Source organism: Euphorbia lathyris, chromosome 2 (assembly GCF_963576675.1).
Source record: "Euphorbia lathyris chromosome 2, ddEupLath1.1, whole genome shotgun sequence".
In the NCBI taxonomy this organism is placed as follows: Eukaryota; Viridiplantae; Streptophyta; class Magnoliopsida; order Malpighiales; family Euphorbiaceae; genus Euphorbia; species Euphorbia lathyris.
In genome coordinates this window covers 113,287,763-113,312,862 of record NC_088911.1, presented here as the reverse complement: position 1 = coordinate 113,312,862, position 25,100 = coordinate 113,287,763, and the positions used below count along the sequence as shown (strand labels likewise).

The 25,100-nt window shown below is 34.8% G+C and overlaps 1 protein-coding gene across 1 annotated transcript; it reads left to right on the top strand.

Annotated features, from left to right (window-relative positions):
- Nucleotides 1-17,273: 17,273 nt before the first annotated feature.
- LOC136219516 (DEAD-box ATP-dependent RNA helicase 51-like) lies at nucleotides 17,274-23,005 on the top strand. The gene is made up of 12 exons (XM_066006943.1): nucleotides 17,274-17,792; nucleotides 18,280-18,465; nucleotides 19,823-20,008; nucleotides 20,238-20,321; nucleotides 20,585-20,626; nucleotides 20,817-20,888; nucleotides 20,968-21,267; nucleotides 21,847-21,885; nucleotides 21,972-22,076; nucleotides 22,249-22,317; nucleotides 22,401-22,526; nucleotides 22,621-23,005. The coding sequence occupies exons 1-12, from the start codon at nucleotides 17,511-17,513 to the stop codon at nucleotides 22,795-22,797; spliced, it is 1,668 nt and encodes a 555-aa protein (XP_065863015.1). The 5' UTR covers nucleotides 17,274-17,510; the 3' UTR covers nucleotides 22,798-23,005.
- The last annotated feature ends 2,095 nt before the right edge of the window (nucleotides 23,006-25,100 follow it).

The window sequence follows — 25,100 nt, the reverse complement described above, 5'->3', positions numbered from 1 at the left end:
TGCTGGTGCGACCTTAAGCAAGAAGAACTCCACCTAACCTATAAAATCTGTTGGCAAGGGGTGAGCTGCCTACTCAATAAACATATTACGCATATATGTATATACAAAAGTAATGTAAAGAGCACAAATCAAAATATATCATCAGTACCAAGTTAGAATTTATTCATTTGTTTCACTTATTATAGTAATACTTATTTTAGAAAGGCCTTGCTGTACTTAGACAATATATATAAAATGGTCCTTTGGCCCAATCTGTATTCCGGCTCACTACATTCGGAATACAATCATCTGTGCTACGGAGGAGTTACACTCAACTCACGTACTCATATATCTCAACACATGTGCTTCCGGCTCACAATATTCGGATAGCACTCTCAACTTGGACCATTTCACATATCCATCTAAGCAAGCTCATATTCATTTATAATCCAACCATTATTCAGTTCCAGTATGTGCACAAGGCTCAACATGTCGTTTTTACTCATAACACTGCAACATACTCAATCATATCACTTTCTTATCAATCATAACGTATCACAAACACTCAAACATTATTCACATCAGATTCAACCACATCTCATACTCAACAAGTCACAAGGCACAATACAGTCATACACATATATAAGCAATATGCTTACCGTCGCACTTGGTTCGATCTATTCAACACGATCGGGTGTGCGTTCAATTGCACCTTGCCCTCCTAATGTCACATAACATTTATACAATTAGCCTTAACATAAACTTAATGAAAATGTAAACTAATGAATGCTATATGATTTACAAGACACTAACTCTACAAAGTTCATGCAATCTAATCCTTTTGTCTTAGATCATCACACGACCTACTTGCCACATTCTGCCATAACTCTCTCTATATAAATCCAAATTCCCTGTTTCTTGAACCTACTGACACTAGACATATATGGGTATAACATATCCAAAATTCATATTAAGATCACTTCTACACAATCTATGGCATGCAAAATGATTCTGTCCTGTTTCCAGCCAAGAAATAGACTACCCAGATTTGCATCTACCATAATGTACTCAACCTATCTCACAATAACCACAATGTATTTCCAAATCCTTTTACAGACATATACTTCAAGTAGTTAGGAACACTTTTGTATAAAGAAACTTTCTCAAACTCGGACTCTAAGGTCCTAAAAATACTACATCAACATGGCTGCCTCACATGACATTCAATTTCGAGGCAGTCATGTTCCATCTAGGTTTTCTTCATCTATATATGGAATTAAAGTCCCATATTTTACAGAGGGTTTCATAAGATATATAGGAACATAGTGTATTCTTTATGTATCTCCAAATTCGAACAATATCAATATGAAAAACATGCTCCAAAATGACTGAAAGCAGTACCCTATATTTCTGTTTAGGGCACTTGATACATATCTTTCATTTGGACAGCCTATAACCACTTTAAACAACACCAAAACTCAAAAAACTCAATCACAACTCATCCACAACAAATCCTATGATTATACCTAGGTATTTCAGAATCTCAAACTCATAGAAAACAAGCTAAAACAACATATTAACCTTCAACTTGTGTCTATCACCTAGTATGCTTCCTAACTTGAATTGTTTGACTTGAAAATGGAAGAAATTGGAAGATTTTTCTTTGGAGGATGTTAGGGTATGAAAAGGGAAGGTTTGATGAAGCTTTTGTCGAAATTGTGGCTGGAAAGCATAAAGAATGAGTTGTGTACATCCATTTGAAATGAAGAGGTGCGTTTTGTCTCAATCTTGGGTGACACCTCGTGCTTAAGTGAGGTGCTTGCTCATAAAACTCATTTCCAGCCCTCCACAAGTCTAATTTGATCAATTAAGGACATATTCATTCATTCATTTAAGTCCTAACTCAATTAACCAATCGTTACATCTTAACGACACACTAACCGTCTACTAATCGCATTATGCATACGAAATTTCCAATGCCAATTAGATGAATCTAAAATGTATGTATTCAATCATGAAAACATATATGAATGTGGGAAGATTTATATGTTAGGGTTTTAGGGATGTTACACATGGTGAGATGGATGATAATGCAGAAAACTCTACTAGGTTTGATAGTCAATGGAATGATGTCAATTTTGATTTTGCTGAGGATGGAGTGGAGGGGGATAGGATTGATGAGATGATGCATGATGTGGAAGACCATTTCACAGAGCATCCCCATATGTACGACAATATCTTGAGAGCTGCTGAGAAGCCATTATATCCCGATTGTACAAGAATCACTAAACTTTCTGCCATCCTCAAATTATTCAACTTAAAGGCGAGCAATGGTTGGATTGACAAGAGTTTTACACAGTTGCTAGAAACTTTAGCGGAAATGATTCCCGAAGGAAATGAACTCCTAATCTCTACCTACGAGGCAAAGAAACTTATGTGTCCTATGGGTATGGAGTAGGAGAAGATACATGCATGCCCGAATGATTGTATGTTGTATCGAAATGAATATGCAGATTTGCATGAGTGTCCAAGGTGTGGTGCGTCTCGTTACAAGAGAAAGGCGAATGATTCAGGTTCAAGTAAGAAAGGTAATCCAACTAAGGTGTTATGGTACCTTCCCATTATACCAAGATTTAAACGCTTCTTTTCAGAGGAAAAAAATGCAAAATTATTAAGGTGGCACGATGAAGGGAGGAACGATGAAGGGAGGAAGAAAGATGGGTTAATGAGGCATCCTGCGGATTCTCCGCAATGGAAAACCATTGATCGAAAGTTCGTGAATTTCGGCATGGAAGTTCAAAATCTTAGACTTGGTCTATGTACTGATGGGATGAACCCATTTGGAACTTTTAGTACTCAATATAGCACCTGGCCTGTTCTTTTAACCATATTTAACTCATTGGTTATGTATGAAACGCAAATACATCATGTTGGCGCTTCTCGTCTCCAGGCCTAAACAACCTAGAAACGACATAGATGTGTACCTAGCGCCACTCATTGAAGATCTAAAATTATTGTGGGATGAAGGTGTATCGGTGTTTGATGCATATAGTAAAACAACCTTCACCCTACGTGCCATGATTTTTTGTACAATCAATGACTTTCCAGCTTATGGAAATTTGTCGGGTTTACGTTGTGAAGGGGAAATATGCATGTCCAATTTGCAATGATGATATGGAGGCAGTGCGTCTACACCATTGTGGGAAACATGTATACTTGAATTGTCGTACATTTCTCCCTTTAGACCATCCTTTTCGACTAGATGAGAAAGCTTTCAATGGAAAATTTGAGATGAAAGAAGCGCGTTTACCATTACGTGCTAGTCAAGTTTTTGACCGGGTTAAAGACATTGAAAACGATTTTGGTAAGCCTAACAAAATCAATTCAATAGGCGGATACAAGAAGCGGGCAATCTTTTGGCAACTCGAATATTGGAAGGATTTGGAAGTCCCACATTGCATAGATGTGATGCATGTTGAGAAAAATGTATGTGATGCTATTGTTGGGACACTTTTGAACATGCCGGGGAAAACGAAGGATGGGGTGAAGGCTAGAAAAGACATGGAAGCAATGGGTAGGGTCGAGTTGGCACCGTAAGAAAGAGGGAAACGGTGGTATCTTCCTCCAGCTTGCTTCACTTTGTCTAAAATGGAGAAAACTATATTTTGTTAGTCTTTGCATGGCTTAAAAGTACCGGCTGGATACTCTTCAAATTTCCGTAAACTTGTATCAATGACCGACTTGAAATTAGTTGGAATGAAATCGCATGATTGTCATGTTTTGATGCAAGAATTCTTACCTGTTGCAATTCGAAGCATATTGCCCCCGCAAGTGAGGTATACAATTACAAGGTTGTGTCTGTTTTTTTAAAACAATTTGTAGCAAGAGGTATACAATTACAAGGTTGTGTCTGTTTTTTAAAACAATTTGTAGCAAGGTGATCGATCCGTCAAGATTGGATGAGTTGCAGGCTGATATAATTCAAACAATGTGTGCATTTGAAATGTATTTTCCACCATCATTTTTTGACGTGATGCCTCATTTGGTTGTTCATTTGGTTCGTGAGATTAAATTATGTGGGCCGGTGTGTATGAGATACATGTATCCGTTTGAACGAGAAATGGGCGTTTTAAAAGGGAGAGTGACAAATGTAGCCAGGCCTGAAGCTAGTATTATCCAGCGAACAGTGACTGAGGAAGTGGCAGGATGGTGTGCTCAGTATTTAGCAGGTGTACAAGAAATATGAGTGCCAGAATCTCGACATGAAGGTAGGCTTCAGGGTAAGGGTACCATTGGTAGGAAAAATATACGAATTGGTGGAGAATTGTTGAGTAAGGCAGAGTTGTATGTGTTGCAAAATCTAGCTGAAGTTCATCCGTACTTGGATGAGCATATGACATTCCTTCGGTCTCAATTTCCCTCTACAAGTAATTCTCATTTGCTAAAGTTGCACAATCGATCATTCTTGAAATGGTTAAAGGAAAAGGTGATGACTCAATTATCTGATAGCCCTAATGATGTATCTGACATGTTGAAATGGTTGGCATATGGTTGTAAATTTCGAATCACCTCATATAAAGGCTACGACATCAATGGATATTCTTTCTACACGTAGCAACAAGATAAGAAATCGACAATGCAAAATAGTGGCGTGTCAGTGGTAGCTTTTTCATCTGAATATGTTAGTGCAAAAAATAGAACATTAGTAGATAAGAAAAAGTCCTACTATGGAGTCATTGAAATAATATATGAGCTAGATTATGTTCATTTCAAGATTCCTCTGTTACAATGTAAGTGGGTTGACATTAATCGTGGTGTCTAAAAGGATGAACATGGGTTCTTAACCTTACTCAACTTTAATAGATTGGGCCATCGTGAAGATCCGTTCATATTAGCATCACAAGCCAAACAAGTTTTCTACATGGTTGATCCTGCAAATTGTCAATGGTCTGTCGTGGTCGAAGGCAAGAGACGTATACTTGGGATTGATGATGTGATTGATGAACAAGAGTACGATGAGCAATTTAACAAAACTCCACCTTCTCTATTTGATGTCCCTAAAATACTTGACAAAAATTATATAAGAGAAGACCATAATGAGGGGTTTTATGTTACAAAAGATAATTAGGAAAATAGGTATACTTATTTGCTGTTATCATTTCAATCTATTTCTTGTAATTAAACTTTTTATTTTATTTGGTTATATGATCTAATGATTTTGTTTTCTTTAAAATTGCAGACATATTAACTATGGAGGACGATGATATCATTGAGCGGGAGAGCTCACAACCTGTTGAGACAAATTCAAAAAAGAGGAAGAGAGCACGAGGTCATTCAAAAGGTATAAAACCGGGTGTTGTGAAGGCACTAGAGTGGGATGACTACCATCACCCAATTGGAAAATTTGAAAAAACATTTAAGGTCTATTATGGTGATTTAAGTCGGTCGAAGGTCTCCATATTGTATGAACATTGGGGTGATGTTCCGGAAGGAGTAAAGACAAACTTATGGGAAGATGTTCAGGTTATGTATCATTTAAATTTGACATGTTTACTATACTTGAAACTACTAGTATTTGAAACTAATTTTTTATGTTCTCTTATCTTTTTTCAGAGAGAGTTTCAGATTGACATAAATGATGGAAAAAAGAAAAGAGTAGTCCTGAAAAAATGTAATAAACTTTGGAGGGGGTTCAAAACACATTTGAACGAAACCTTCATAAAAAATGAAAAACCCCCCAAATAAAGAATGGCCATATGTAGAATATGACTTTATAACGGAAGAGACTTGGAACGAGTTTGTGAAGATAAGAACCTCGAAAAAAGCTAAGGTAATATGGTATACATAATTTTGTCTTAACATTATATATAACATTCTTTATGTTTATTATCACTTTAATTGTGTATAAATTTTTTATAATTAGGAAAAAAGTGTCAAAGCGAAAGAAAGTCGGTCTAAATATAAGCATCCTCATCATATGGGTCAAAGACCATATTCTCAAAATGAACGTATATGGAAAAGCAAAGGGTTGTATAAACCAGCTTCCATATCTACGGATTCAACTGCTTTTGGGGTGAGTATGCCAGATAGGACTACTTTGTGGATGCTTGCAAGGTCAGTACTAGACGAGGAAGGAAATCTTCATGTGCCCAATGAGGAAACTCAGAAAGTTCAAAAGGGAATTGTAAGTAAATTAAGATTATTTACAAATGTTATTATGTATTTCATAAATTAATTGTATGTGATGAAGTTAAAAAGCATATAATAATGGTAGGTAAAGAAGAAATTAAATAAGAAGAGAAGTTTACAATTCTTGACAGTCAAAGTCCCTTTACCATTTTTTTTGCCAAGTTACATTGAAATAAGAAGAGGCATTAGAAGCAAGTTGTTTATTTAGATCCCAAGTGCCATAAAAACTTCCCTTTAAAGAGGTGGTTTGGAGTTGGAGAGTTGTATAGTTATGATAAATTAAAGGCATGTTCATACATCCTTGAGCAAAGCATGGAAATCTTGGTTCGGGTGGGAATGGTATGGATTTATGTCCATCTCTAGGGCATTTAACAGCCATAGTTTCTGCATACAAATAAATCTCTTTTGTTGCTGCATACAAATCTACGTTTCTAGCCTTTATTACTCCATTTGAATTGTTGAGAAAACCAAGCCTGTTGTCTTTCTCAGTTACTTTGTGAATCACCTTAACTGCATTCATGAATAAATAACCATGTTATGTTATGTATATCAGTTACTTTGTGAATCAGCCATAGCAACTAATAAGTAAGATACATGGAGATGTTGATCTGTAAATATCAAAGCAATCAGCCATCCTAGGACTTCCCATGGCAGGAATTTCTTGGCCAATTTCATTGCATTGATTCCAAGGATATCCTTCGAACCGATTTTATCTATTAATTAAGAATTGAACTAGGATTTGGATTTCTATCATTTTATTCCAATCTAACAACTAAATCAGCCACACATATTATATATGCATTAGCTTGTGTTTAGATTCCAATAAGCTTTTTAATTTCCGTCCATAATTTAAGCATAATTTTATTTGACTAGGATGAGTGGAAGCAAAAAGCAATTGCATGAGAGTTTGTTCCAAATAGGTCAGATGATCCCTTATCTTGTTCTATCGGAAGCAGAGACCGTAGTGGTCGTGCGAGGATTTGGTGGTGGGACTTGCCATACAGATGTTTGGGGACCTAGTTCTAAGTTAGATGCCAAGTTTCATAGGGAGGAAATGCAATCAATAATTCAACAGGAGGTTGATAAGAAGACTAAGGAAATGGAATTGGCATTTGAGTATAAGTTTAGGAATATGCTTGCACAAGTTGGTATTCCAATACCAAATCATATGAGGCAGGGGGATACCAATAGCCCGGCCACTCCATATTTTAGTAGTTGTAACTCAGGAGGTATCGATCCTTTTGCCAATATTGAGGTATGAATATGTGAATATTTGTGTGATATTTATCGTGCTGATTCTGGAGCATATATGTTATCTAGGAGCTAGCAGTTATGTGAATATACTCTTACCTATTTGCTCCTAAATGAATCTACAGGAGCATCATAAATGTCGGTTGCAATTAATGATCGGCTGAAAGTCATTGTTGCTCACGATACGGTACATCGAGACTTGACCCTTAATCATCATGAGCCATTGCGTCCTGGACACGTGAAAGTGTCAGTTGACTTTGTTGAGATAGGTTATTTACATGAACTTATTCCCGTGTCGTCTTCATATGCTAAGAAACTTGGTGAAGCAGAAGGTAGTTTCACGCAATGGCCAAAAGATTTGGTTCTTATTTGTCATGATAATGAGGTAACTAAATTCTCACTATAATTTATGATCATTTGGGATAGTTAATTAATTTCTTATTTGAATATTAGGCGAGCATTCCAAGAGAGCAGAGTGGAAGCAAGAAACAGGTTGATAGTGGCCGTGCGACTAATGAGTCTACTATAAATCCTAAAAGACCCTTTCAGATTGATGTATCGCTATCACATTTGACTGAAAAGTGTCGATATTTGCAGTCATTTGTTTCTACCTTTTCGAAGGGAAACACCTTCAAAATGAGGAGTGGTAAGATGACTTTTAATTATTCTGATGCTCATGATGACATTATCTATATCATGTCAGAAGATGTTACTCAACTTCTCATAGGAGATCGTCTAAGTGTTTCAGTTCTGCAAGTTTTTGCATTGTAAGATATTCAAACCTTTTTTCCATAATTTTTTGTTCTTTTGGTAATTGTCGTGCTCGTCTAAATGTAATACGTACTATGTATGCAAGGCTATCATAGATCGGTATCTTTATAAGTTTGATTTGAACTCTATTACATTCATGTGTCCAAGTAAGGTTTCAACAACCATGTTGCGTTCTAGTCCGGATTCTTCTCTCAAATACATGAGACATGTGATGGAACAAAGTTCTAAAAGATTCATATTTTGTCCATATCATGAAGAGTATGTTTTATTTTATTTATTTCTCATGTCACCAGTAAAAAAGTATAAGTTGATTATGATTATAACTTTGACCTTTTACATGTAGGAACCATTGGATTCTTCTTGTGCTTTCTTTGGCTAATCGCGTTGTACATGTATTTGATTCTAACAAGTTGGGAGTTCACCAATTTGCAATTAGACTCATCATGAATAAGTAATTAAGCTAGTAGAAGTTAGTTCTTTATTTGTTACACGATCTAATATCCATTTCAAATGTATATGGCTTTCAAGAACATTCAAATAGAGAAAGGAGCTCATAGAAACAATCAATCGTTGGAATGGAGAAGTGAAAAAGTATAATATTGTTTTTCAACCTCAAGTTATATGTAATCTACTCGTATATGAATTAATATATTTAAATTTCAATACATATAGTGCCCTCAACAAATAGGTGCAACGGAGTGCGGCTTCTATGTAATGCGCAACATGTTTGAAATAGTGCAATATCACTCTGAAAGTGAGAATCTAACAAGGGTAAGAGTTACAATTTTTTTCATTCTAGTCCTTCGTGTTTTTCCCTAAGTTAATTTGCTACTATAATACATTGATATTTTATGTTTACTTTCTTTGAAGGATTTTGCAACAAAATCAATGGCATATTTTGAGGAGGAGATTAATGATGTTCGAGATATTTGGGCCGATTATTTTGGAGTCGAAATTACAAGTCGCTAGATATTTGCATTGGTGTTTTTGTGGAAGTTGTTAGTGTTTGTTCATCTTCCTAGTTTATTTTGCTACAAACTTGAATATGACAAGTAGGTAGATATTTGTTTAAGTGTTTTTGTGGAAGTTGTTAGTGTTTATTCATCTTCCTAGTTTTTTTGGCTACAAAACTTGAATATGACAAGTTGAATTTATTGTTATATATGCAACTATTTCTTGAAGAAATTAAGTTGTGACTATACTTTGAATATGTATGTATTTATGCAATATAGTACTTGTAGTTTTATGTGTATGTTCTCTAAATTAAAAAATTTATGATAGCTGTTGGATAATTTTTGAATTTTTTTTAAATATCAATATTTTATGTCGCGCGTGAGGAAGGAGCGATACAAAGTGTACCAGATTAATCGGGGAGCTTGTGTCGCGCACCCTTGGAGCGCGTCACAAGAATTATCATATGTTTAGTCGCGCACTCTAGAAGCGCGTCACCAGAGTTATCGCTCTATTGTATCGCGCGCGTGAAAAGTGCGACACAATAGATAAGTATCTTGTGCCGCTCTCAAGAGCGATGCAAAGTTCTTGTGTCGCACCCCTGTTGTGTCGCACTAAAGTGCGACACAAGTGAACATTTCTGTACTAGTGGTAAAAATTTGCTCCATGTGGTCAAGACTGATTCTCAACGGCCAGCTCACCGCGCTGGCATCCAACTCGGCGAGATTGGTCTCGGGGTCCTGAAAACTTGATTTTTTGCCGCGTTCTTCCATGTCCAACATGCACACATCTAAACTCCAAAAATCATTAGTCCGATGGCCGAATTGATTTACCAGTCTTTGGATTTAAAGTGCAAACTTTTCTTGGTGCGACTTTTGGTGAATCAATTGCCCAAAATCATATGGGTAAAGCTCAAGTGTGTGCTATTTTGACGTTATTCTATTCAAAAACATTTGAAAAGACATAAAAACTACAAAAAGTGCTAAAGTGGGTGCGAAAACTGAATAACTGAAATAAGTAAATAGAAGTGCAAGAAACTCTTGGTTATTCGACGAAATTAAAGTAAAACCACCCTAAAAACCGTACCAAAAGATAGGGTTTTTTGACCCCTATCAAACCTCCTCACACTTAAAACTTTACTTGTCCCCAAGTAAACTAAAAACTAAACCCGCAATCAACTAGCCAAGCTAGAAAAACCTCTTGGTTTGACTATGTGCCTGACACAAACGCAAGCAGTTGTAATTACATACATTCGGAAGCACAAAATAGAGACACAATGTCCAAAAGTCGCAACTCAATTAGCGTAGGTCATACTTTAAGAAAATGATACATGTTAATTAAACAAGCTAAGGGATAGCTAAGTAAACACCTCACCATTAGTTGTTTGCTCAATTCACACAATATTTGGGTGGCTTAAGTGTTTACTCTCGACTTTTGTTCCTGCTCAAAATTACAGTGAGTTTGCACGTTCATCCGAGTACCTCTAAATCGGGTTGTAATGTGGCTGGAGGGTAAAGGTAAGTTTAAAAGGTTAAGAAATTTAGCACTAGAAAAATAAAGTATAAATGGCTTTTAGTAAACATAAAGAGAATGAGCTTTTTATTGAAATTTATTTTTCTCTTTTTTTTTCTTTCTCTTTTTTTTGGTATGATCAACATTTTGAGATTTGATCAAAATTAAAACCAGGGAATGACGTTTCCCCTTTTTTCTCTTTTTTTTTCTTTAAGGTGTGGCCCGAATGATTGGTCCTTTATTGAAACAAGTGTGCTCGTTCACCTTTTAGCCTTTTGGCTTGCTTTTTAAACTGCCATAAGCAAAGAAAAAGTGCTAAAATAAAACTCTATAGGAGTTTGCAAAAACATGAGACAGAAAACAAACTTAGTGAAAGTTTGTAAAAATACGTGTGAGAAAGAAGAAAAACTAATATCTAAAATTTACAAAAATAAGGCTCAAAGGGGCTTCCTAGAGTTGATGAAAAGGATAAAAATAAGGTAAAGAAAAATGTTAATTCTACGGAGGCTTGTTTCATCGTTTACTGTTTCATATCAATGCGTGTAGACTCAACTCAGTATTTAGTGCAAAATCTGTAATTTCTCACAAATCAAAGCATACGCACAAAAATGTCAAGAAAAAGAGCTTTTTGATGTTCGCTATTAGGCTCAAGTACAACCCACAATTTGTTAGGTTTGATTTTGTGCTACTGGTTCTACCAAGCTCAAGTTCAACTTCACATGCCTTCAATTCTTAACTTATCTACCTAAGTAATGATTTTATCATTTTATTCAAAGTAGAGTCTAGGTGTGATCTTAGCTCATGCTATTAGGCTCAAGTACAACCCACAATTTGTTAGGTTTGATTTTGTGCTACTAGTTCTACCAAGCTCAAGTTCAACTTCACATGCCTTCAATTCTTAAGTTATCTACCTAAGTAATGATTTTATCATTTTATTCAAAGTAGAGTCTAGGTGTAATCTTAGCTCATGCTTTTACAAATACAATCTCCAGGGGCAAGTAACGAAGTTTAACTTTGAAGGAAGTGGGTTTTTAGGACCTATTAAACAAACAAAAACCTAAATAACACAAAATTAAGCTAAAGAAAACATAAAAAAAATTAAACTAGACACGACACAACAAAAATTAAATTTTTTGTAAGTTTGTCTACCCCTCTCTCCTCTTCACATTCAGAATTTGTAATAAGTTCCAACATTGCAATTTTAATCATGAAAGTGCACAATGTGAAGAGTTAGGGTGGAGAAGATAACTCATGATCGATTTTTATTGAGCTAAGTGTACATATTGAAATATAAAATTTATTGAAATAAGAAAAACAAACCTAAAAGGTTTAATTCAAACTTGGGTTGCCTCCCAAGAAGCGCTACTTTATAGTCAGTTAGCTCGACATAGAATTCCTTTCTAAGTGTAAGCTTCTATTTGTGTTAGGAATTCAAATTCCTTAATAAATAATCCTTACCTACAAAATGGTAGGAGCCTCAAATGAGTTTGATAAAAATAAAAGGCTAAATTTAAACAAATTATGAAAAAATTTGGTTCGCTCCCTTTTGGATTCTCTTGGTAGGTCGGAGAGAATGAAAACTTCTGAGTATCGAGCAACCCGAACTTTTCTAACTTTTAAGGAAAAGGTAGTCGATGTACACAAGTTTTGATTTGATCATTTATTCCTATCACATGATTTAGGATTTCAGATTTTGAACCGGTTGTTTACCGCTTTCAGTTCCTTACTTACCTTGAGTGATGCGACGGTGGACTTGGTTCTACCTTTTTATCATTCCTCAAAATAATGGCTTGAGCTGATTCCCCTTGTGGAATTTTTGTGTTTTCCCCCTTTTTGCTCGGGAGAGCACCTTAGGATTGCTCTTGCCTCTCATAGTTCATTTGAGCCAATTGGTTGCTCAAGTCCTTACAAAGTGCCTCATTATTTGCAAGCCAGGCTGACATCTCTTTCAAAAGTGACATCACCTCATCTTGTGAACTAGAGGGTTGTGGAGGAGCTTGGCTTGTTTGTTCGTAAGGAAACATTCCCAATTCGTTTTCCGTGTGCTCATTAACAAATCCATTTGGAGGCCTCAACATGTTAGGATTCTCGTAGGACAGATTTGGGTGTTGAGGTCTCCTCCAATCATTATAATAGAAATTGTAAGAATTGGGGTTAGAATTGTACCATTGGTGATTATCCATAAAACTTACACTTTCATTGGTGTTGAGGCTCTGTTTTGCCACCAAGATATCCATTTTCTTATTTAACGTGACCATGGAAGGATTAGGAGCCTTATTCTCCATGATATTAACATATTGTCTTGATGGGATAACAAGCTTTTGAGCCTGCCACTAGACGTTTTCTTGCCAATTCATTGATCAACAAACGCTGAGAAAAAGTGAAGTTCTATAGCATAAAAACTGATAAGTAAAAATTTACAGCAATGAACAGAAGATTTAACAAGTATATAAAACTAAAACTCACAGGTATAGATTAATTCAACAGGCAATAGTTAAAGTTACGATTACAACTATGAAGGTTAACCAAGATTCACAACTATAAATCTGAAAAAAAAATATAACTATATGTCAAAATCCACAAGTAAACCTAAACTACAACTCAATTAGAAATTTATAGCAAGAAGTTTGCAAGAACAAGCTTAAAGTTAAAGATATATAAGGTAAATTAAAGCTACAAACATAAATAAAAAAATTATAGCTATGGGATCAACAAGTAAGAGTTTAAGTTTATGAAAATATAAGCAAAAACTATGAACACAATCAAAAAATTGCAGCTATAGCATGAATATACAACCAATGGAAAATCGCAGCTCAAGTTTTGTATGATATAAGTATGATATAAAGGTAAAATATAAACAAGTATAAACGGATATAGAAAAAGATATAAATCAAAAGATATAAACAAGTTTTAATATCAACAAGTATAGAATCAAAAGGTATTAACAAGTTGTAATATTAACAATTATAGACAAATAGGGTGCCTAAACTAAAAAATTCAACCTTTGGTTCGATATTGCTGGAAAATAAATCCCCGACAACAGCGCTAAAAACTTGATGTGCCATGAGTTGTCGCTCAAAGGCTCACTAAGAGATAAGTGTACCTCGTCGTTATCAAGTAATAAATCTGGACAAGTCCAGGTATCGCATCCACATGATTTATACTGCAAGTACCAAACTACTAGGCTTCTAATGTTATCTAGGCGATAGGGGGTTGGATTGAGTGGTTTTATCCAAGTTAATCCTACTCCTAAGTGATCTTAAGGAAGACAATTAAACCTGGAAGTGAATGGAGTGATACGATAATAGTAATTTCAACCTAATTTAACAATTAATTGATAATCTAATCTGAGTTGCTTAGGCTTAAGGCGATTAAACCTACTTATCCTTCTAGGATTCCTAGCCCGCTATTCCTTTGTTATAGGCCGAGATAGCTCTAAGATTAGGATTTTGGGTCTTACCAATTATGAGGTTGTCAATTTCACAGGTTCTTCGGTTAGGGATAATCAAATTCGACTCGTAATATGAACCTAGACGATCTTTGGATTATTAAATGATTTAAACCAATTAGGTAAAGCATAAATAGAAGGAAATAACAATCAATGGAGAAATTAATACTGAAAATTATATTAAAGATGGAGAAATATTGTCACAAGATACAATCAACCTAGGATACATAGGAAAGATCTAAAGCAAACATGAAATAAAAGAGAATAAAAATCCCTTTCAGGGAACTTGTCGACCAAGCAGTCGTCTTCTTAGGACTGACAGATGAAAAACCTTGCGAATCCTTGAAGCCTGGAGGAGTTCTTCAATGGAAGACGAAAGGAAAATAGGAATCTCAAGGTAGGGGGAAGTGAAATTACACAAGCAAAAGATATCAAATACATGAGAGAATTGGTCTTATTTATAGATGTGTATCGACCCTAAACCTAATTGTACAATGATTTTAAGATCCGAATAAGAAGATAGGGTAAAAATCTGCTTCGTTGGGTCGAGAATCAGTATAAAAGATTGATTCTTGATGGCCAGCTTGCCGCGCTGGCCATAGGGTGCCAACTCATCGATATTGGTCCCGGGGGTCCCAAAAACTTGATTTCTTACCACGTTCTTCCATGTCCAACCTGCACACATGCACTAAACTCCAAAAATCATTAGTCCGAGGGTCGAATTTATTCTCCAGCCTTTGGATTTGAAGTGCAGACTTTTCTTGGTGCGACTTTTGGTGAATCAATTGACCAAAATCATAAGGGTAAAGTTCAAGTGTGTGCTATTTTGACGTTATTCTATTCAAAAACATCCGAAAAGACATAAAAACTATAGAAAGTACTAAAGTGGGTGCAAAAACTGAAATAAGTAAATAAAAGTGCAAGAAACTCTTGCTTATTCGCTGAAATTAAAGTAAAACCACCCTAAAAACCATACCAAAAGTGCCAAAACACAGTACCAAAAGGTAGGTTTTTTTGACCCATATCAGTAGCCTAGCGGGACATTTTGGTAGGGATAAGACCTATGAAGCGGCGAGTTCACGTTATTATTGGCCCAAAATAAGGAGGAATGCAACTTACTTGTTGGAGAGATATTATGTTTATCAAACCGCTAAAGGACATGCCAATAATATGGGTCTCTATATGCCTTTGTTGGTTTCAAACACCATTTAAGAGGATATGTCTATGGATTTTGTGTTGGGACTACCAAGAACTCAAAGTGGAATGGATTCTATCTTCGTGGTAGTTGACCGGTTTTCTAAAATGGCACACTTTTCTTCCATGTAGAAAGACTAATGACGCTTCACCAATTGTTAAACTCTTTTTTTGGAAATTGTGCAGCCACACGGAGTTCCTAAGAGCATCGTTTCTGATCGCGACACTGAGTTCTTTAGCCACGCTTAGAAGACTCTTTGGGTACTGTTTGATACCTCATTAAAGTTTAGCACCACTACCCACCCCCAAACGATGGCCAAACAGAAGTTATGAACTGAACTTTAGATAATCTCTTAAGAAGCAAGGGCAAAGACAAGCCGAAGATGTAGGACTTCATGGTGGCTCAAGTGGGGCTTACTTACAATGGGGCCATTCACTCAAGAATCGGGAAGTCACCTTTTGAGATGGTCTACACCAAAACTCCCAACCACACTATTGACATTGTGAACCACCCGAGGGGAGAGAAGGTTAGTGTCCTCGCCCAAGAGTTAGGCCAAGAGGTCCAACAAGTGCACCAAGAGGTAAAAATGAGACTTGAGGAAAGGAATGCCAAATTCAATTCAAGGTGAGGGATGAAGTAATGGTTTACTTGAGCAAAGAGCGCCTAACAAGTGCACTGAGTAGCAAGCTCCGACCTAAGAGGTATGGCCCGTTTAAGATCGTAAAGAAAATTAGTGCAAATGCATATCATGTGGCACTCCCTAATTGGTTAGGAAAGGAATCTCCGTCATTCAATGTACGAGATTTGAGCTTATTTAAACGGATGCGCCTCTTGGTTATCCTATCAAAGATTTGGGGCGCAACTCTTCTCGAAATGGAGAGAATGATGAGGTCATCAAGCCTATTTGGAGTGTCTCGGAAGCATCAGACACCCTATGTTCAAGGGAGACACGTCGTGTGGAAGAAGAACAGGGCGACACACTGTGTCAAGAAGGTGACACGCTGTGTGGAAGAGAAACATGTTCTCTACTTCTCCAAAATTAATTCACACGATGTGTAGGATTAATGACACGTTGTGTGGCTGACATAAAACATAGATTCCTATTTTGCTCAAACTGTCTCCTATTTACAATGGTGCCACCGACTCATTACAATTTTTGCCTCAAGTTATATACTAGCTTGCCATTGAGTTGTAATTCCTCTTTACCTTTTAAGTTATCTTAAGTTAATTTGTCTTATGGGCTTTAATATATTTCCTTTATTAGGGTTTAGTGGGTATATAAAGCCCAATTTTGAAGTTATCTCTTTGTTGGTTTTAATTAAAACCTCAAATTTCATCTTAGTGGTAATCCATTAGGCCTCCTCCATATCTCTCGTGACCTTGATAAACATATCGAGGAGTGCTTTCAGATCCCTTTAACGTCTTAGGGGGTGTTTGGTTGCTCATTTTTATGTTCCTATTTGTTTTTTCACTTAAAAAATGAGAGTTTTAGATGTTTGGTTATTGAACTTCTGTTTGCCTTTTACACTTAGTATTTTATAAAAACAGAGAATCCCTGCTTTTTGGAAAAGCAAATTTTTCCAATAGCAAACAGCAACAACAAACAGTAAGTAAAACAAACGTGTTCCAAGTTAGTAGAGCTTTTAGACACAGTATCAAGCAATTACGAGTAATTACTATAGATGTATGTATATAATTTGGTTATAGTGTTATGTCATATTTATAGGATGTCTAATGAAAATTCCGCCAGTTTAATGGTCTCTCTAAATTCTTTAGAAGACAACTGGATGATGAATATATTTGAAATAATTTAGGATTTGAGATTCTTTAATCCTAGTTATGTTTTAATCCGAAAAGGAGGAGGGATTTTTATTTCTATTTAGTTTTGTTAATAATGGATGAAATTCACATAATTAAATTATGTCGTCAAGGATAAGAATAGCTTATTCTTTTTAAATACTGTAATTATTTATATTGGCACCTCCTCAAAATTTTGACCGCTACTATCAATTCCCGACTTGAAGCCCTAGCTTCTTTAGATTATTGTCTGGCGGCCATAACCTCACGAGCTTTCTATCAGCCACCGCCTAAAGCTTCAGTCCAATCGTTCACCACCGCAAGCTTCGCGAAGTCCTCTTCACTGTCCACACTCCACCGCGGCACCTCCAAATAATCTCATCTTCTTAAATTACCGTTAGTTGTTTCTGTGATTCCATGGCTGACCAAGAGGGGAAGAAGCTGGTCCCTGTGATAGACGACGGGCCAAAGAAGAAAAGGAACCGAAAGCGAAATCGAGGCGAAGTAGAAAAGAATAATGGTGATAAAGAATTAGATGGGGGAGGGGAAGATGTTGGGAAGGAGAATGAGGAGGTTAACAAGGAGGTGAAGGTGAAAACCGGTGGTGGGATTATGAGTTCTGAGTCATTTGAATCTCTGGGATTATCTGAACATACTCTCAAGGCTATACAGGAGATGGGGTTTCAGTATATGACTCAGGTTTTTTCTTCTTCCCCCTTTTTGAAAAGAAATACAGTGAATTTGTTAGTATTAGATATCTCGTTTATGCTTTTTGAGGTTTCTTTAGTTTTATTAATTAAGTTTGGGCGAAATTAATAGAAGCTTTAGAATCCTGAAAGATATTTTATGCTGAGATGTCCAATAATTATCTACTCTATCTGAATAATCAGTATTTTATTTTTTTTACTGGAAAATTTTAACTCTTTTTTGAATTTCCTGTTTGTCATATATGTTCTTACTATTGTAATTCCTTAATGAAATAAGAATTGATATTTTCGGTCGCATGCCATGTTGTTGGATGAAGATCTCTGTTTGTGTTTGATTTATGATACTTATTTAATTAGTTGGATTTCTTACCTAACTATTAGAGGATATGTTTATGATGCTGAAGAATTTTTTTTTTCCTTGTTAAGGTCTAATACATTTATACGAGTTTTTTGCTATTGACATTTCAATGCAACTGCAGATTCAAGCCAGGTCTGTACCACCACTTCTAATTGGCAAGGATGTTCTTGGTGCTGCAAGGACTGGTTCTGGGAAAACACTTGCTTTTCTAATTCCAGCTGTGGAGTTGTTGTATAATATTCATTTTGCTCCTCGCAATGGAACAGGTGTTGTTGTTATATGCCCTACAAGGGAGCTTGCAATTCAGGTGATAATACGGCTGCGAACTCATAATTCCCAGAATTATATTTTTATTCTTCTGAGTTGCAATCGTCTTCAGCTCAATAGATTTATTCTATGTATCCTATGAACTTGTGCTCCTCACAAGTCCTATAGGTTTGCCAAATACTGGTTTTCACTTAGTTTACGGATTATTGATAGAATGTCTATACAATTCATTTGTAGGAAGGCCGTACATTGCTCTCATAAAATAACAAGGCCAAAGCACAATTTAGTTAAATTAAAGGAATAGCTAGAAAATTTAGTTTGGGAGGCAAAAAACCAAAGAGAATCCATTATGCTCATATTGTATGAGTTGAAAATCGAAGAAAAATAGGTGGAAAGCCATTCTATAATGTTTCAATTCCAGTCATACACAATCTGATCTCTTAAAGATTAAATGGTCACAGGTCTAACTCTTTTTGTTTTTTTTCTTTTGGGCTGTGTTTGCCCTCGAAATTTAGTCCCTTGAACTGTTAATCGACAGGCAGTTTGGTCCAATTAACTCTTTAGGCCAAATTGAGTAAAACTTCTATTTTTCAGGGCCATTTTGTCTAATTGGTTGACTGTGCACACCTGTGATGGTTGAGTTGATAAGTTGTGTACTAGGATCAAATTATTTGAATAATAAAAGTTTTAGCCTGATTTGTCAAGAGAGTTAATTTTGCTAAATTGCCTGCTAAAGATGTATTCAGGGGATAGATTGTGCTTTGTTCAGAAAATAGTAATAATGATGCTCATTGTCATTTTAATTTCCAAAGATCGATTGGAGTTGCTCGGGTCTTCTTGTTCCCTAAGATGTGAACTCTTAAAAATTAGAACGTCTTTTGAGTTGTGGATTTAATGTACAAATTCTTAAATGAAGTTGGATCCAAAATGTCTGGTGGGGTTGATATCTTGGTGAATCATTGAATTTTTAACTATCAAGGATAATTTCTACAAAGTTTTTTAAATGGCTTCCAGAAAAAGGGTAGTTCGTTTATATGAATAATAGCCTTTGTTTTTTGAGCATGGCACCAAGGAAAAGTACCCATCAATTGCATCGTTATTGTGTAGCTATGCAATGGATCCTGTGCTTAAGATCTAGTACATGTACATAGTATTTACAAATAAAGGACACAATTAATAAGCATATGCACATCTATTTAATATCATTTAATAAATCATATGGTGCTATCTGAGAATGATAGTTGCTTATTGTTCTCAAATATTTCTTCCTCTTTAAATTTTAATTAACAAAATAACCTGATTTTTTTTTTTTTTTGCTGAAGTTTATGTTGTTTTTTTTGCCTTGGCTATTTGAACTTTTAAACTGATCTGTCTATTTCAATATTCAAATGATTTAGACCCATGCTGTGGCAAAGGACCTTTTGAAGTATCACTCTCAGACTCTTGGCTTGGTCATTGGGGGCTCTGCTAGAAAAGGAGAAGCAGAACGCATTGTTAAAGGAGTAAATTTATTGGTTGCTACTCCTGGGCGACTTCTTGATCACCTACAAAATACTAAGGGATTTATATATAAAAACTTAAAGGTAATTTCACTACATGCTTTCTACTACTCCTTTTGCTTATATGATATTCATTTTTTATTTTCTTATAAAATCATTGTGTCATGAGCTTATTTAATTTTATTACTGTTCTACCTAGAAATTTCAAGCTTACGCTTATGCTGAAAACATTATAAATGATCCTTCCTCTTTCAATTAGTTTTGGGTGTTTTATAGAGTCCTGATATCTAGGGGAAAAAAATCCCACTTGCAGTGCCTTGTGGTTGATGAAGCAGATAGGATACTGGAGGCGAACTTTGAGGAAGAAATGCAACAGATTATCAAGCTTTTGCCTAAGGTAATACATTCTTTCCATTGAATATATTTTAGGCTATTTGAATGGCACTGATTACAATAACAGAGGTTAAGTTGATTGAGTGAATGATGCTGTAGTTGTTACCATTATTGTTTTATTCACGAGGCTGCCTCAACTTGGGCCTATTATATTTCATGACAAGATTATAATTTATATAACTAGCTGAGACACCGATTTCTTTCTTGTTTTTGTCTGTACTAGCAACTTAAATATTTTTAGCTGATGAATTGCTAATTCATGTGCAGACTAGGCAAACTGCTTTATTTTCAGCGACTCAAACCAAGAAGGTATGTTTCAGGATCTTTTGGCTGTGTTCAAATTACTTTTCTAAGTTCGGTTTGTTTAATCAAGGTTATTTGTTATTTGTATTCCTAAAGATCAATTAATGGAGTATTCATTAAATTTCATCCTTTATCCTTTCTATTTATTAAATTTTTTCTTATTCCTGGATGACCCTTATTTTTATTAAACATGCAGGTGGAGGATCTTGCTCGCTTATCCTTTCAAACAGCTCCTATCTATGTTGATGTAGATGATGGAAGAACCAAGGTACACATAATGAATTTGTTCCATACAAGTTTGCGAGCACAATGCTCTACTCTGTCCTAACTTACATATGGCATTACAGGTCACAAATGAAGGTTTACAGCAAGGCTACTGTGTCGTGCCTAGTGCTAAGAGATTTGTTCTTCTTTACTCCTTTTTGAAGAGGAATTTATCAAAGAAAGTGATGGTCTTCTTCTCCTCATGTAACTCGGTCAAGTATCATTCAGAACTTCTTAGATACATTCAGGTGGAATGCTTTGATATCCATGGAAAACAGAAGCAGCAGAAGCGGACTACTACCTTTTTTGATTTCTGCAAAGCAGAGAAGGGGATCTTGCTATGTACGGATGTTGCTGCCCGTGGACTTGATATTCCTGCTGTTGTATGTAGCTTTCTTAAATTGGGTTATGAGTTATGACATGGCATTTCTGATACTTGTGCTTTTACATCTTTGATGTGCAACTGTTTCTCAATGAAATCTATATATAATGCTCTGGTTGTTTTTAGGGGTTATTGTTAGCAATGCCAAAGCCCAACCTAGTTACTTGGCCTTTAGTCACCCTTTAGAGAAGTTTGGACCCTTAGTTGACAAAAACGTTTTCTGTTTGCTTAGTTACTAATTTTACATTTTTTAGAGTGCAAAATCATGAAAGTAGTGAGTATTTTCGTTTATCTAATGTTTCATTTCTTGTTTTTGGTTGTCATTTATGATATCTTCAGTACAAGTTAATTTTTATATATAAGCACAATTCGTTGGAAAAACATAAATTTTTTTATTAATTTTTTTTTTGTCGCACAATTTTATTTATTAAATTATGGCTTTACATTTTAACTGTAAAGTATAAACTATAGATAAAATCTATTAAGAAACTACTCCTATATTTGATCTGAGCTAGAAGCATTAAAAAACCTTTAATGATTGGCTGGTACTGACAATTTTTTTTTATCTTCTCTCATGTAGGACTGGATAGTTCAGTATGATCCTCCTGATGAGCCAAAGGTATAGTAAGCTTACCTTGTTAAAATGCTTGTCTTTTCACTCTTCATGGATAGCATTAACATGTAAGTTGTAATTGCTACTTTCAGGAGTACATTCATAGGGTGGGGCGGACAGCACGTGGAGAAGGCGGAAAAGGGAATGCCCTGCTTTTTCTGATTCCAGAAGAGCTGCAATTTTTGCGGTATCTGAAGGTATAATAAATCTTGCCGATATGCTTTTGGTCATCCCTATTCTTCTATCGAAGGGATTTCTCACTTTTTCCAATGAGCTACTGATGTAGAGTACTGGTGGATTAGATTTAAAAGCATATATATATATATATATACACACACACACAACCTAACTTTAAATGTCTATTTTCAGGCTGCGAAAGTTCCTGTTAAGGAATATGAATTTGATGATAAGAAGCTGGCAAATGTCCAGTCTCATCTGGTATTTATTTTCTTGGCTTGTTTTCTGCCTCACATTTTCTTAGTAATGAAGAGTCGCTGACACTGATTTTCGGATTGCTGCAGGAGAAACTGGTGGCTAATAATTATTACCTTAACAAGTCAGCTAAAGACGCATATCGATCCTACATATTGGCGTATAATTCACACTCGATGAAAGATATATTTAATGTCCACCGCCTAGATATGCAGGTACGCTTTTAACTCGTAATTGATGTTTTATGTTAGTGAATGATATTTTTTCTGGGGAAGTAAAGTAATAGTGTTGGATATTTGTGGGTGGCAGGCAATAGCAACATCATTCTGCTTCTCGTGTCCACCAAAGGTGAATCTGAACATAGACAGCAATGTTTCAAAATTTAGAAGCAAAAAACAAAAAAGAAGCAGAAATGGGTTCAGTGAGACCAATCCTTATGGAAGACAAAAGGATGGAGATGATATCCGTCAATTTGTGAGGCATTAGTATCAGGCTCTGTTTTTGTAACTCTACATATTCCTTGTGGGTCACCACTAAATTTTTGTATGAATCTTATGTTTTGTTGATTTAGACACTGAAATTCGAAAGGTTTTTTTTTTTTTTTTCTGTTTTTTCTATTCTCTTTAGCATGTCTCAAAAGAATTCGAATGTACTAACTGTAAGGTTATTTGAATACTAAAATTTAAATTGACCATCCCAGTTTATATTAGTGTTGGGGCATAAAAAAATCATATTTTATTTGAGATTAATAAAAAATCGTACTTTTATTTTACTATCTTAATTTATATACTCCCTTCTGTCCACAACCGATGTTTTTTTAGGGAATTTTTTTGCATATTAATTAGTGGATGTAATTAATATATGAGTAATAAATTCTTTTAATTCTTAATTTATGAGTCTTAACCATCTTAATTTATGTGTAGATTGCTATAAATATTGTTTAAAATTAACATATAATATTAAAATATAATATTTTATTTTTTAACTCATCTATATCACTTTTGTTCGATTTTTGTTAAAAAACACTCAAATAGTAAGCAATTTTAAAAGTTGCAACCATAACCCACAAACTATTCTTTTATATATAATTTATTTTCATCATAAATATTGTCATAAAAATAGATCAATTGTAGACAACTAAATCATTTTTTTATATTAAAAAAAAGTAAGCATTTTTGTTAGAAGGTTGCCAAAACGTGGCAACATTGCTTAACACTCACCATGGCTCCAATAGATGATACTCTTCAAAAGTTGCTAAAACCATTGCCATATCACAAAGCACTCTTCTAAGAGCAACTCCAATAGAGTGTGCCCAAAAGAGTGTCAGCTGATGTGGCATCAGGTTTGACACTATTGGAGTGATTATGAGTGCCAAAAAAAGTTGTCAATTTTTGGCAATCTCTTGACAACCTTGTTTAATTATGTTTTAATATAAAATCTGTGGTCCATCTCCTAAAGATAATAAATCTGGAGCCTTTTATTTTTAATATTTATAATAAAATAATATTTTGTAAGATTATAATGACAACTTTTCAAACAACATCTATTGGAGCATTTTTTAAGTAAAAGTTGCCAAAAGTGATGTGGATGAAAAAGCCAATAAAATATTATATTTTGGGATTATGTGTTAAGTATTGACACTCTTTTAGCCCTTGTTTGGGAGGGGATTAATGGAAGTAATGAAAGGTTAAATATTAAGTTAACCTTGTTTGGGAGTTGTTTTTTGAGAGTAAATGAAGGTTAATGAGGTTAAAAGTTTACTTCCTCTAACCTCCAAATTCTAACCTCCAAATTGGGGGTTAATGGAAGTAGTGTAATTTTTTTTTTTAATTTTTTTTGCTAAATTTTTCCCTCCCAATTTAAACTCTCAAACGAAGTTAAACATTTAACCTCATTTACATTCTATAAACTCCCAAACAAAGTTAATTTTTAACTTTCATTTCCATCACTTCCTTTCTCTTTCCATTACCTCCATTAACCTCTAAACTTCCAAACAAAGCCTTAGGCACCCTCTATTGAAGATGCTCTAAGTACCCTCTATTGGAGATACTCTAACCGATGGAGTAATGACGAGTCATGATTAGTGATTTTTAATTTAGTTGAATTTTAAGTTATTTCACATAAATTAAGAATCATAATTAATATATTGGTTAACTATATTTTTTTTATCTCTCATGTAATGATTGGAGAATAATAAACCTCACATGGATTAAGATAAAATTTAATGTTTAAATTCTTGAAAACTAGAACGAATTAAATTCGAGAAAAAAAATCTAAAAACACACTTAAAATAAATAAATATTGAAGCCTTTCAATTGATTGATTTTCACTTTATATAAATATTAAAGACTTTCAATTGACAGAATTTTTAGGTACTCAAACCCCACCTTAATCTTTAAAGTGTTAGGCCATCTCCAAGGTTCTCTAAACTTAGAGAACCCTTGGAAAATCCAGTTCCAATGGAGCTGGATTTGCTTGCGGCAAAGATACGGCAAGCAAAGATACATTATTTTATTAATTTTTTTAAATCCTTTTGTTTTATTATTATTTAATTCAATTTTATTTTTTTATTAATCTTAATCATTAAATGTTTTGTTTAGTTTTATATAGTATTTATTTTATATTATATTTGTTTTAAATATTTTTTTATTTTAAATATTAATTTCATATATATTTATTTTTTGTACATGTATATTTATTATTTAGGTATTATTTTTTAGACGTATTCATGTTATTTAATTTTTAATTGTACTGTTATTTGATTTTTTATTGTGTTGTACAAAGGAGGG

Bases quoted from the DNA above. Each gene is read 5' to 3' on its own strand.
- LOC136219516 (XM_066006943.1), top strand. From the start codon at position 17,511: ATGGCTGACCAAGAGGGGAAGAAGCTGGTCCCTGTGATAGACGACGGG. The intron at 21,268-21,846 runs GTATGTAGCTTT...TCTCTCATGTAG, and splicing joins GACTTGATATTCCTGCTGTT to GACTGGATAGTTCAGTATGA. The intron at 21,886-21,971 runs GTATAGTAAGCT...TGCTACTTTCAG, and splicing joins ATCCTCCTGATGAGCCAAAG to GAGTACATTCATAGGGTGGG.